Here is a 13276-nt window from a genome sequence, read left to right as displayed (position 1 = left end):
CCGGTAACAAATTGAGAAACGAGCTATTTCCATGACAAAACATTTCTCATCGCCACTGCGCTCACGGTGGCACAAAAGCATTGAAACACCTCGCGTCAACCGACCAGTCACGAACTGGCGTTCGTGCGCTCGACTACAAAGCGAAACAAAGCCACCCATCCGCGAAACACCTTGCAACCATTTAACCTATCGCGCCGCAGATAAGGTGCAGTGCAAGCAGGTGAAAAAGTATTCTAATTACCCGGTGTCAAGATGAGGCGGAATTAATAGCCGGAAGTCTATGGTGGAGATAAGGGAGCAAAGGATTGTTGGCATGGCAGGGCATGGTTCGTGGTACATTTTGAGCACCACGGTGGATAATACATATACGCGCATGAGAATGGTTTCCAGAAAAGGGGACCGATTAAAAGTGTTTAAAAACACCAGGCGGCCAACGGGTGAGAAATATTCGTGCCATACTGTAGTGATAATGATGATGAAAAGAGCAAATAGAAAGGCAAATGATAAAGGGCTTATTTGTTTTGCAGTACACTAAGAAGTAGAAAGTAGCACAACATCGGGCTCATTTTGTCCTATGTACCTCCATGTGCTTTAAAAAAATTGAGCTTTTCTTCCCGTTATTTTATACCCGAAGAAATCCCCACCCGAGATTTGTGTTACCAAATTTCCGAAAGAGTTACGATATGCTCCGCAACCACAAAACATAATGGAGCTACAAATTCGTTCGATGAAGCGAATGCTATCGCCAACGCTGACGCCTGTACCAATTTCGATAGAAGCACTCGTTAGAGGAAACGCTTTTTTAATAGAATCGATGGGAAAGAAAAAGAGCTTTCGATGGAGACGCCTGGTCGTTTAACTGAGGCCACGTTTTAGCGCTGTGTTCGTGAACGAAACTCACTATACCATTACAGCTGTGTGTGTTTGTGGAACATTTTAAGATTCTGCCGCGAAAAAAACGCAGCAAAGTATCGTAAAAAACCACCCCTTCGCAATGGAAAGTGTTCTTTAATTCGATTCCATTCGGATAAACCGGTAACGGGCTTAAGAAATAAAAGCCAAAGAAGGAGACGAAAACACCGTCTCGTGCACGATGCACAACCGACCTACAGGAGCCCATAAATCGTTATCGGGGTTTTATGACGTTACAGATCCGTAATGTTGTAAGCAATGCTGTGTGGTGCCTGTGTACAGACATTTCTTGTATACCTTCACCGGTTCAATGTGTTAAAAAAGTGGAGAAACGTGTAAGTAATGAAGTACAGCCATTTTCATAACTCACCACAACGATGAAGGCCGAAGGTTGGTGGTTGACTGTGGTACTTTAAGCCATACTTTGAAGCAATGCTTTATATGGTATCAGAGCGGTTAAACTGGAACCTGTTGTACAGTGGCTTTACAAAGTTAGTGAATAATTGATGAGACTTTACATGAATTTTATCACCCGCTGGATGCATTAATGTGGAAAAGTTAAGGAAAGGCTTTCCCTAGCATACATGAACGTTCTCTCTTTCCTAAATGGATAGCACTTCCCCAGAGTGCTAGGAAGTTTGCAAAGCAATAAATCAAAACAACATTTTACAACATGGCTTTCGAAGCTTTTGAACATTTTTTTTTTTGAATCTTTAGAACGTTATTGCCTTTCAGATCAATTTTTCAAGTACTTTTATGAAATATACCAAGCAACGAATTCGGGGCACGGATTAATTAAAGCCATTTTTATTATAATAATCATAGGTATTAAACCTAAAATTATAGGTAAAATATATTTTACACATTTCTATCATATTTTTATTCTGTATCATGATAAAACTGATAAAATTTTATTGAAATAAAGTCTGTATGAATATCATTTGGAAAAAAAAACTTTCGTATATATAAATCTAGAGCCTCTATGTCGGAATTTTATTCTTGTCTGGAAAGCTTTAAATTTCGTTTATTATGGTTCTGATTGAGTTTCATATTTGCTCAATTTGTTTGGTTCCGTGAAACATTCAGTTTTAGCTTCACTTTTGTCTGTTGAGCAAAAAGTGCAAATAAGTAAGTAAAATATCACTTCAAAAACCTCAAAAATACAAATCATGTCTTCTGTCCTTCTAACCGGGTTAGATGCTTATTAAGTTTGCTGGAATATTTACCACACATTAGAGAAAAAGCACTGAGTATAATCAGTATAGTATACATGAGCTGATTATTCGATTCCGTCTATTCAATAAATAAATAAATAAAGAACATGTTGTTCTAGCAACCAAGTTATGCAAATGGTGGACTGTTATACGACTGGACCTTGGGTTAGTATAGGGTTGGGCCTAGGATAAGTCTGATTAGTTTTATGTAGGCTTTTCTAGACTTGATTTTACCCGTTATTGGATAATTGGTTCTGCATATGTGGAGGAGGTCTAGATGGGATATGAGCTACAGTCCTGCCGTGTAAAGACTGGTTTCCTTATAAAGTCATAATATATCCAAGCCCATGTTCTAGGTCTCTTAGCCTTGGAGACTTATGTTTTAATTTTTTTTGCATTATATGATGGATGATTTGATGAATTTTTAACTTTAAAAAACAGATGTCCAACTGTCTGAAATTGGATGTACAGCATTCAATTATTTAATCGACAATATTACAGCAATAGAAAGAAGAACAAGTTTACACATGGTTTCAGAAACACATGATACAAATGAAAACACTGTAACAACAAACCAATAATTGTTATAAATGTTTCTTCAGTTCATCCGCAACTCTTCATTTTGCATTACTTTACTAAAAAAATATAGCACATTGTCACTATAGTACAAATACAAGTACAAATAGATTATTATAGAATTATAGAATAGAAAGCACCATCTGCCCACCATCGATCAAATGTACAAAAACTTTTGCCAATAAAACGTGCACACATTTCGCACCAGTTGGATGTTGGAAAAACTTTTTTTTTAAATAAGCGGCATACCAAATGGGAAACAATTTTCCTAGAAAGAAACAATACGCCAAACGAAACAATGAAACAGAGAAACACAAAATCTTCCCTACATTGTACCATTTTGCAAGTCAACATCACATAGGACACAAATCAGGGATGCCAAGAAAAAATAAATAACGCAAACAAAAAGAAAAGGTGGCGAACAAAAAACGGAAACTGATAGTAGAGAAGGAAAAAGTTGTGCAACACCAAAGCATTAGGACGGTCGGAAGCCAGAGACACAGATAAGCGCACACAAATCGGAAGAGATACAACATATTGTGCTATCACATTATCATGAAACATACCATCCGTCTTCGGGATAGGATGAGTGGAAGTCCTCGGCGGGAAAAGAGGGATGACTCAAGGAATGGGGGCGGAGAGTAAAATATTCAATAAACGCCAAGCCGTCCCACAGTAGACGCAATTTGCAGTTACATCCCTCCGGAGCGTCCGGAGGATATCGGCCAACCATTGCTGCTACAAAGTAAGCAAACCGTTTTCCTTCCCAAAGGGACGCCGGCACTGTGCAAGTCACAACACTTTCACCCACTGGAGCCGGGGATAACGGTCTGGATGGAGGTGTGGTGTGAGTGTGTATGTCTCTGCTTCCCTTTTTCTATCTTGGATCTGATCTTGCTTATCTGCAGGAAGCGCCTAGACTGTTACTTATCTGGATGCTAGCGTAACAGTGCCCTCCCATCTCCCGTGCGGTGTGAGCATGCAGATTTCCAAGAGCTAGAGGCAGGAGATTTCCATCTTCCACTTTGTTGTCGCAGCATGGTCCGACTGCTGTTCATTTTCGTACGAAACAGCTAACGGTTGTTGCCGGTCGGTGGTGGATGATTTATTAGACCTATTGAAACTGTTTCCAGTAAATAGATACATCGACACCCCAAGCCGATGGGATGTTCGTTTCCCAGCTGGGTTGGGTGTGTGCGTCGCTGGTACGCAGTACGTGTTATGATTCGAGCAATATATTTCCTTTAGCCGGTTTCACTTAATGCGAGCATCAATCATTCAAATTATCTGCGTCCAATTAGACGTACGGAGACGCGGTGTGTGTGTCAGTCAAACACTTTGTCGACTTAAACACAAGCGATCATTCGTCTAACAGAGACAGTGGCAAAACACCTTTTCCTTTCCCATTTCACGGTGTATTGGTGTTAAATTGAACACCGAAAACATTACGTCACTTTTACCAATAATCGCAAAACCCCCATCTGGAACCCCCTTTTGTGCTGGAAATGGGATTGCAATGCGAATGGTTCAACACCGCCGTAAAGTGAGCATCAATAAATATGACAAATTGTCAGACAAACGTAAACTTCCGACCCACCCAGCCCATTTCTATCCCCTGGGATCGATCAAACTGGACCGGTTTGGTATTTGGAGCTGAATAGCACCCCTTTTTTATGTATTTCTTTGTGTGCGGCACAAGACAAAAACCCCACAAAGGAGAATCTGCACCAATACCCACTGTCAACGGGATTCGGTAATCCACTTCAACCCATCAGTGACAGTCTGACAGCCGAAACAGTGGGTAATGGCGATCGAAAATTTCCTCGAACCGGCGTTAGAGGTCGAATACGCCTCCCCGGATTGGAATTTTTGAAGCCATTCATTGGAATTACGGTAAACGATTCTATCCGATACGAGGGGTACGAATGGCACGTAGTTTTGACTAGTTTTGCACGCTCACACATGCTTACAATTCTGTATGCTTAATGATAGCGGTGAGAGTGTGTGGGTATGTGTGGTTGGTTTTAAGTAGATAGCGGTAATTGGGTTCTCCACGGAAAAGTGGCATAAAATCATCTGTACCGCGCTTACAATTCAAGCGTAAGCTCTCCGTTTCGATCGAGACAGAAATTGGACTGATGCAGCTGTTTCTTCGCGAACGAGATGATTTAATCAATTAGCGTGTATGATAGATCTCTGTTGCGGAGAAAGATAATTTCTGCTTTCGTACACAACATCAGGGCTGTTGAAGGAGACGTAAGTTATAATTGGGCGATTTTTATCTATTCAATAATGGCTGGGCCGTATTGCTCTAATTGAGTAACTTACTTTTAATCTGATCTGGTTTGTTGCTTTATTAGCTTATCAAATTATTAATGAAACTAAAATGAATTACCTTATCAAATGTGATCAAAATAAAGCTGCCAAGTAAATTCTATAAAATAAAACCCATTAGAACTCAACTTGGAAATAAATGCTTTAAATAGTACCGGTAGATCTCTAGCGATGATTTATTTTAGTGACAACGTTCTGGGTATTGTAAGACAACCGAATGTTTTCACAGGCCAGCACTTTGCCAGCGTAAACTCACAATACAGCATCATGAGTCTCCAATTGGCATAGCTAAAATTGAATCGGTCAATGTTTTGTTTTGATATTTTTTAATATTATCTCCAGTTAGCTTCTGGATTTTATTTTAAAAAATATTTCAATGTTATAGTGGAGACGCCTAGTACTTCATGAAAATTATAAATCAAACAATTAATAATTGCTCATAACTTTTGTTACGATAACTTTGTTACGATGAATTTGTTCATAACAAAATCTTTAACTGCTTCATAATTTGCTGGTATATATAGATTATAATGACACTTTTAGTGAATACATCTAGGTGTCGTGACTTTTCCGACCCCCGTTGTTTGAAGTCTTTGATCTATATCCATCGTAATGGGCAGTTTCTGGAGTCCTTCGCCAGATTTGCTCGGGTCCATCCCACTGAATGTTTCCCCAAGTACCTTTCTTGCCCTACTATTTACTCTAATACGACTCAGTGCCGTGGGTCATATAGGTTCTCTTCTTAATACTACTCCAATATTAAATTCCTCGTTTCATCATTTTAATTTGAACTTATCCTTCTTTTCAGGGTGATCCTTTTAATTAACATAATTTAAGAAGCTTCATACTTCGTATAAAAAATTTGTACACTCTCAAAAAAGTTTCTCAGCATAAGACTTTTTCAAAACGCTTATCTCAAAACCAACTTTCTTAACCAAAGCACCGTGAATCGAGTGTTTTCTAACTTGATGAACCATGCGGGATGGAACGGCTCTTACGTGTGCGCCGGCAACTGAAGTGTAACAAGATGCCAGAAATGTAAACAGTACTTGTCCGGAAAGCAACACCACACAACAAACAAAACAGCACCCAGCGACCTAACACGGCTCTCATTTTCGTGCCAAAGAAGGTTCCCTGCAAGCACGCCTACTGCACGCCGACCAAAAGTCCTAAGAAAGTTTCCACACAATGGTTTTAAGCCTTCACCATGCACCTCGAGCAATGGAAACGAGCTGAACTTTGTGACACACACAACAGCAGCAAAAAAATCTCCCACCACGAAACGAACAAAACCCCCACAGCTCATTGATCCTGGCTCTCTAACCCCGGGGTGATTCTTTTCTCATTCACATTCAACCGCACCATCCAGGCGTCCTTGTACCAGTTCATTATTATCCTACCAGCAAAAATGATAATAAAAGCAATACCCTACAGCGCTATATTGATGCAAAGCGTTGATGCTGGTCCGCCGTAGAGAGATGGAAAGAGAGAAGCCCATAGTGCCGTGGAGCAAAACTCTATTCCTGCCACACGAAAACGAGTGTCAGTCTGCGCTGCTCGGCGTGAGATGTCGAAGGATACGCTTTCACCGATGCCTGGGTCGACTGTCCTAGCCTGCGGGTATTGCGTGGGTCTATGGGGAGCCTTCCTTTTTCCCGGGGGGTAGGTGAGGGGGGGGGGGAAGAGGTGGAAATCGCTATTAAAGGTACACTTAAACACCCGCTGAACGACGGCATGAAGCTGTACACTGTCATCGCTGGCATTTGATATTTCCACGCGGTTCACGGATTTGCCCATCGGCCGGAATGCCACCGGCCAGGATGAGCACCAGATGGACAGGATCACATACACATGCACACAACGTCCTGCCAGATGAGAACCACTGGGAAGCATAGGGAAGATTTTATACAGCCCGAAATTCCGCACCAAAAATCGATCGACAAATTATCGTCCAATTTGTGGGATACGATACGGAGCTCAGATAGCCAATGGAGCCGGGTTTTTCTGCTCTTTTGGTGATCCGGTCCATACGCCCGTGGAGGTGTGGAGAGATTGATGATTTGGATTCGATTATTTAATGGCCGATGATATTCGATATCACATGCACGTGGCGCACAATGAGTGGGTTGGCCGCTTTTTCAGCTAGTAATTAGTCATACTTAACAAATCTCTCAAGACGAGGATGTAAATGATTGATTACAAAAATGGGAAGACGCGATGAGTTTATCTTTGAGATGGATCCCTATCTCCATCGTCTTTCAAAATATTATTTTATGCTTAAGGAATAACACTAAACCACCAAGCATTGTGTCAATCCATTCCCCTTTTTGACTGATTACCGTAATTGAAGCATTGTTCAGCAGCTTTCTAGTATCTTCACCACAGCCGAAAAAGGTTATAAAACTGTGCTTACATACCTCCAACCAACTTAAGCTTAAGTGCCCATTCCAGAAACGACCTACTGCGGCACAAAATCAAAACCCAGCAGCAACTCCACTTTACGATGCACAGCGTCAACTCCACATACGGTGTGTCTCCTTCTCATCGTGAAGCGAAGCGATGATGGAGAAATTTTACATAGCAAAGCAGCAAAGCGCTGGTGACATCGTTAAATAGTGTGGCCGGGTGTGGGGTTAACTTTTACGAGCCAAAGTTAAACCCGCCGTCGAATGCTGGCTAACTGTGGTCCCGTACGGAGTAATGGGACCGGTACAGGGACGGGACAGTCACCATTAGATGCATTGTTGGCATAAATTTGCATAGTCTGTGGTGCAACCGTAAAGTGTGTTGTCAAAAGTTTCGGTATGGTTCGGCTAAGCGTTTTACTCTTGCATAAACGCTACGCTTCAGGATAGCTTTGTTGGTTGACTGTGTTAGACTTAAAAGCGTGGTTAAAAGATCGCTTTATAAAACAAATAGAATTGAATCAAATTCATCTTAATACTCCTCCTCATTGTGGTGCATGGACCTAGTAGGACCATGGCCGCTAATAACAATGAAGCTTTAAGAAAATACAACTATTTTCTAATCATTACAAGTCATCACTTTTTGAAGAAGTCATCCTCCTAAATATATTACACAAGATGGTCAATGTTATACAAGGCATGCAGTCCATGTCTCACACAAAGTAAAGCAATCACTTAAAATAAAAGCATATCATTCTGTGGGCACGTTGTCTACCAAAAAGGTTCGCAACTGACCACAGCAGTGGACCAAAAGTATGTCTTAGGAACATTTCTTTCATAGACCTTTATATAACCCATCAGTATAGAAGACAAAATAGCAACTGATCACTAAGGCTCAAAAATCCAAATTTACTCAGATTTTCTTGTACAAATTCCAGTTTATTAAAGCCATAACTGGCAGACCTCATAATGCCAGCCAAGACTTCTACCCTAACTATTGCTAAAGCACCCAAGTCAATCCATCTGATTTTTAAAATCCATTTTAATTTGAAGTATTATTTTTTTAAAACCTACGTTTATCAGCTGTCCACTAGCAATTATAAACCAGACTCGACCACAGCAGCTAACATCACCTAAATGGATCCTCCTAAAATATTACTCTTTGTATAAATTGCACTACCAATACCTTAATTCACTTTTTTTCTCTTGCAAATGGCTCTTCCACACAATATACAAAAAAAATCAAGGTAGACCTCAGATCATTTGTCAATAATTCCGTTCGACTGCATTAAGCACAATTCTATAAAATTTCTACTTAAGAGTCTTATCGTTCCTACATTAATATTTAATAAACTGTAGTGTCTGCTAATATAAACTGATTGTTTTAACGTTTCTTAAAAAGGTATAGAGTACACAAGTATTATAAGTTTCATACAATCAATTTTGATTCATGCTAAAGATCCAATATTATTGCTTACCAAGTCACATGGTTTGAATAAGTAAAACAAACTATTAAAAAATTGATTAGATTTTATTTGAATTTGATCAAATAATCAAGCCTTAATTCCTTGCAAACAAAATTTTAACGATAATAATAAATTAATTGAAGTTAGAACCAACTAACCGATTCCAGAATTAATTATATCTGCTGGGCAGCAATCAGCATAGCTAGACTTAAAGCAAATTTACAATCAATCTCTTCTTTTCTTTGGCACTGTACAACCTAGACAGATCTTGGCCTTCCATTTCTGGCTTTCGATGACTGAATTTTACCCCAGGATGGATAGTCAGTCCTGGGCACGGAGAGGCGGGTCTGAATGGGATTTGAACCCCGGTCCTGTCGTGTGAAGACCGACGCCACCATCGCCTAGGCCACTGGTTACAGGTGTTTTAAATTAATACATCAAATTTTCCTCCAGTTTCGTAAGCATATAGGGAAAAGGGTCCTCTCGGACTCAATTCATGCACGTGGATGTTTGGATGGCTTCAGTTCCAAATACAGCAGGTTTAAAATTGTAGTACTGTAAGCTCATATGTCATCATTTAGAACCCATTAATTGATTTGCAGTGGATGTTATTAGTTAATTCCATGAACTGCCATCGTCGTTAGGCATACACTTAATTCTGTTATTTTTAATCAAATTGTCAAAACATTCATTACTCCATAAAAGAATTCCCCCCACGCTTAAGTTGATAAACAGGTCAAGCCGTTTTCTGTATGAACTAACCGTTAAACAAACTTCCATCAACGATCATGCAGTGCACTCACTCGAAACGTTTGTTCATAATTACTGTCGATAACAAATCTACTTACTGACTCTTGTCACATCCGTCCGTACGCCAACAGTAATTACCGTCCCGATAGGGCGATAATGACCTACCCGCTGCGCTTCGATCCATCCCCATCGTTTTGCATCGTGTGGGATGCATCGCTTGAGTGGGGTGGGGGGGGGGACCATGAAGCACCAATGTCAGTGAATTTTAACACCCACGTCATGGTGTAGTACCTTACAAATCTGACAGTAAAAACAACACTAATCATTAAACCCGGTCAGCGAGCTAACATGAGGTGAAGTGATGTGATAAATGACACTATCCGGAGAAGATGACGCTATCGAAACCCGTGCGCCAACCCTTTCGGTAATTGAGTCGTCCGATCGCAGTTGCAGTCGAGTGGAATGTGTGAACACATTCGTTCGGCAGAAGATACGAACCGTGTACTGCCCTTGACGCGACCTGGGTCGCATTGTCGGAAAAAAGGGACAAACTTCCAGCGTGTAGCAATCCACGCTCTGGACCGTTTGCACCACCGTTGACGTCTGCACTCTTAACCGACTAGCACAGATAGCATCTTCAGCTTGCGATGGTGAACGAGCACGTGGGTCTTGTGGAAAAGTAATTACACCAAAAACAGCAACACAAAAATCCAATAAAACTGTCTGCGCTCTTCTTCTGGTGGTAGAGCGGAGCGGAAGGTTCGGTTTTCTTTTCGATCGAAGCGTACATTTCGCGTGAGTTGTAATAAATTAACTTCCATAACCTCGATTAGAGAATACGTTACCGAGTGCTGTGGAGCGCTGCACGTGCCATCATTGCCTAATGCTCGTTTCCTCTGCCGCTTTCTTTCTTCCTCCCAGATGCGATAATGCGGCCATGGCACTGCGCGGCTGGCGACTGTTTGGGGTGGCCGGCACCATACTGGTGTACGTCGGCGGCATACTGTTCCTATCGTTCGTCAGTCTGCAGGGACCGCAGCAGAAGCGGGGCGTCCATGGGCCACGCGGCTACGGCGAGTTCGAGACGATCCGCAACCGGGACATGGGGCTGATGGGCAAGAAGCCACCGCTGCAGTGGTGCACCGAGCTCCACTACCTGGACGCTCCGATCCGTGCGCCCCGCAAACCACCCAAGCTGCTCCAAACCTTCCCGGGCCATTTCGTGAAGAAGTTTAACGTGTACAGCTACCATGGTGGCATCGGTGGCAGCAGCAGCAGCAGAAACAGTAACAACCAGAACCTACACTCAGCACCCGGACAGGCGGCGGCGGTACAGACCGGGCAGGCGAACGATGGCACACTCGCTGGCCCATCGGTCGCAGCGTCCGGTGCCGGCAGTCCGGGCAGTTCCTCGCATCCGGTTCGGCCTAACAGTGACACAGCTAGTGGTAAGCTAGGAGATAATGGTGATAGCGTAAGAAATGGCGGCGGTGTGGCGCCGTGGCGCACGAAGGGCGCACACTCGAAACCGGAACTGACGGCGCTCGTCTCATTCCCGGGCAGTGGTAATACCTGGCTGCGGTATCTGCTCCAGCAAGCGACCGGTAAGCTCCGATCGGGTATAAAAAACGTACGGGTTCAGTAATTGCCTAATGCTTGACACTTTTTCCGTCTTTACAGGCATTCTAACCGGGAGCGTGTACAAAGACTATGGACTCCTTAAAAGTGGTTTCCCGGCGGAAAGTGTCGCCAACTCGTCGGTAAGTGGTTGAGTGCAAGCAACGTCCGCCCGCATAGGGTTGAGAGGGCGCTCTGGAATGGTTTTAAAACATTGTAGTCTGTAAGGCGAGCACAGCGACAGTACAAAGAACGCCTATCGGAGATTAACAATGGATGAACGATTCTTCGAACAGTTTCTGGTCTCGGCCCTTTACGAACGAATCCCATAAGAAAGAGTGATTTTCAGAATTATTATGTATGGTTTTACAAAATTTAGAGTTTTTTTTAACATCTCCTCACCTATGGATAATGATGAAAACGTCAATCAGGGGAGAGAAACGGTGTTAAATGACTTGAACTGTAGCGAAAACTGAATAGGAAGACAGAACCTTTATCGTTGAATATCTTGAATCAATTGAATAGAGCTTCCGTCTATCGTTGAAGGATATCTCGAACACATTATTATTTATATCTCGCGGTCCATGTTTTTGTTGAAACCCACCATTCAACAATCTCCCATGGTGAGCGATTGAAGACGCTTGTGAAGAATATTTTAAAGATAATGAAACTAGAGTTGGCCAGGGGCCTCGTCGGTCAGGGAATCCCATTATTCTCCTTTCTTGGCCAAACGACCTCTTAGATCCTGCTTGCCTGGCCTCGTATAAGGTGCTCGTCAGAAGAGCGTCGGTGAGAGGTGCTGATAGGAGCCTCTTCTTCCATTTCGCATAAGAACTCCGGAAGGTTCTTAAACTCCCACTTGATTAAACCATCGTCAACCAAAGAGTTCCCAATCTGTTTGCTTTAAAGGACCTTATTCACGATATAAGTAGTGGCGAACTCGCATTTGGGATGTCGCCAGTTCTAGTAATCCTAGCGCTCTAGTCGTTCAACGGGTCCTTATCTTCCAGGTCCGTAACCTCAAAAACACTGTCTCGTCTCAGGGAATGTTTCTGTAATGGAAGGACCCTTATCATCCAACAGATCTTGTAGCCGAATATAATTCGTGATCTAAGCTTCAGAGAGAGATAGAGAGAGAGATTGAGATGCTTTGTAATCGTCTTATAGAAGAACGAGACCTTGTAGACTAAGGAACCTCGAAGTCGAACAGGTTTCATCGCCCAAGTGACCTTGTAATCGAAGAGGCCTCATCGTTTGGGAGACCTTCTAATAGCAGAGGCATCTTCCTGTAAATAAACCTCATTCACGAACAGTCCTCGTCGCCAAGAAACATCGTAATTAAAGAGACATCCTCATCCGAGAGACCTCACAATGGAAGAGGTTCATTTGATTTTGTACACGAGGAGTCCTCTGAATTGAAAAAGACTCTTCGCCTTAAGTGCTAATAGCCCTTGTAGTTGAAGAGGTCATTGCATACCATTTATTACTTAGTCTTAGTCAGTTCTACTATACTGACTATCTTGCTCCGGGTAAAATCGATTCACAGAAATCTAAAAATGGAAGGCCGAGAACTTTTGAGGTTGAAGTGCCAAAGAAGAATAGAAAGAATAGTGTCCCACGTACGGAGATGCGGTATAGATGGGATCTGATCCCAGATCCGGCCTTGAGAAACGTCTTGCCAATAGATTTTGTAACCGAAGGGTCGCCATTCTCAGTTTCACAGGGAGCCACAAGCCTCCCTAAGGGTTAAATCACTTCTTCACCCAAGCCGGAGTGGTAATCAATCGGCAAGATCAAGAAGAAACTTAAACAACATCATTTTTGGGATGGTAATGGGTCCTTTTTCAATACGCAAAAGTCGAAAAGTCGTTATAATATTTATAATATATAATATATTTATTATTATGGTTATAATATTTTTGTCGGCTACTTCTTGGAGCAAATTTTATTGCATTGAGTATTTTTCTTTTCACTATCATCCTTTAAAAGTCAACGATTTTCA

General features: G+C 42.0%; 1 protein-coding gene across 2 annotated transcripts in view; it reads left to right on the top strand.

The window, feature by feature from the left end:
- LOC118502718 (WSCD family member AGAP003962) overlaps nt 1-13276 on the top strand; it is a 46272-nt gene that overhangs the window by 31147 nt on the left and 1849 nt on the right. The window contains exons 1-3 of one of the 2 annotated variants that reach the window (XM_036035273.1): nt 10112-10452; nt 10579-11261; nt 11338-11417. In XM_036035273.1, the coding sequence (XP_035891166.1) occupies nt 10595-11261; nt 11338-11417 (747 nt within the window). In that variant the 5' untranslated portion in view covers nt 10112-10452; nt 10579-10594. Of the gene's footprint in view, nt 1-10111; nt 10453-10578; nt 11262-11337; nt 11418-13276 lie in introns of those variants that run through there. The other variant, XM_036035272.1, reaches the window with a different exon arrangement.

Source organism: Anopheles stephensi, chromosome 2 (assembly GCF_013141755.1).
Source record: "Anopheles stephensi strain Indian chromosome 2, UCI_ANSTEP_V1.0, whole genome shotgun sequence".
Lineage (NCBI taxonomy): Eukaryota > Metazoa > Arthropoda > Insecta > Diptera > Culicidae > Anopheles > Anopheles stephensi.
The sequence above is the reverse complement of the archived record's forward strand: the minus strand, read 5'-3'. Positions and strand labels throughout refer to the sequence as shown.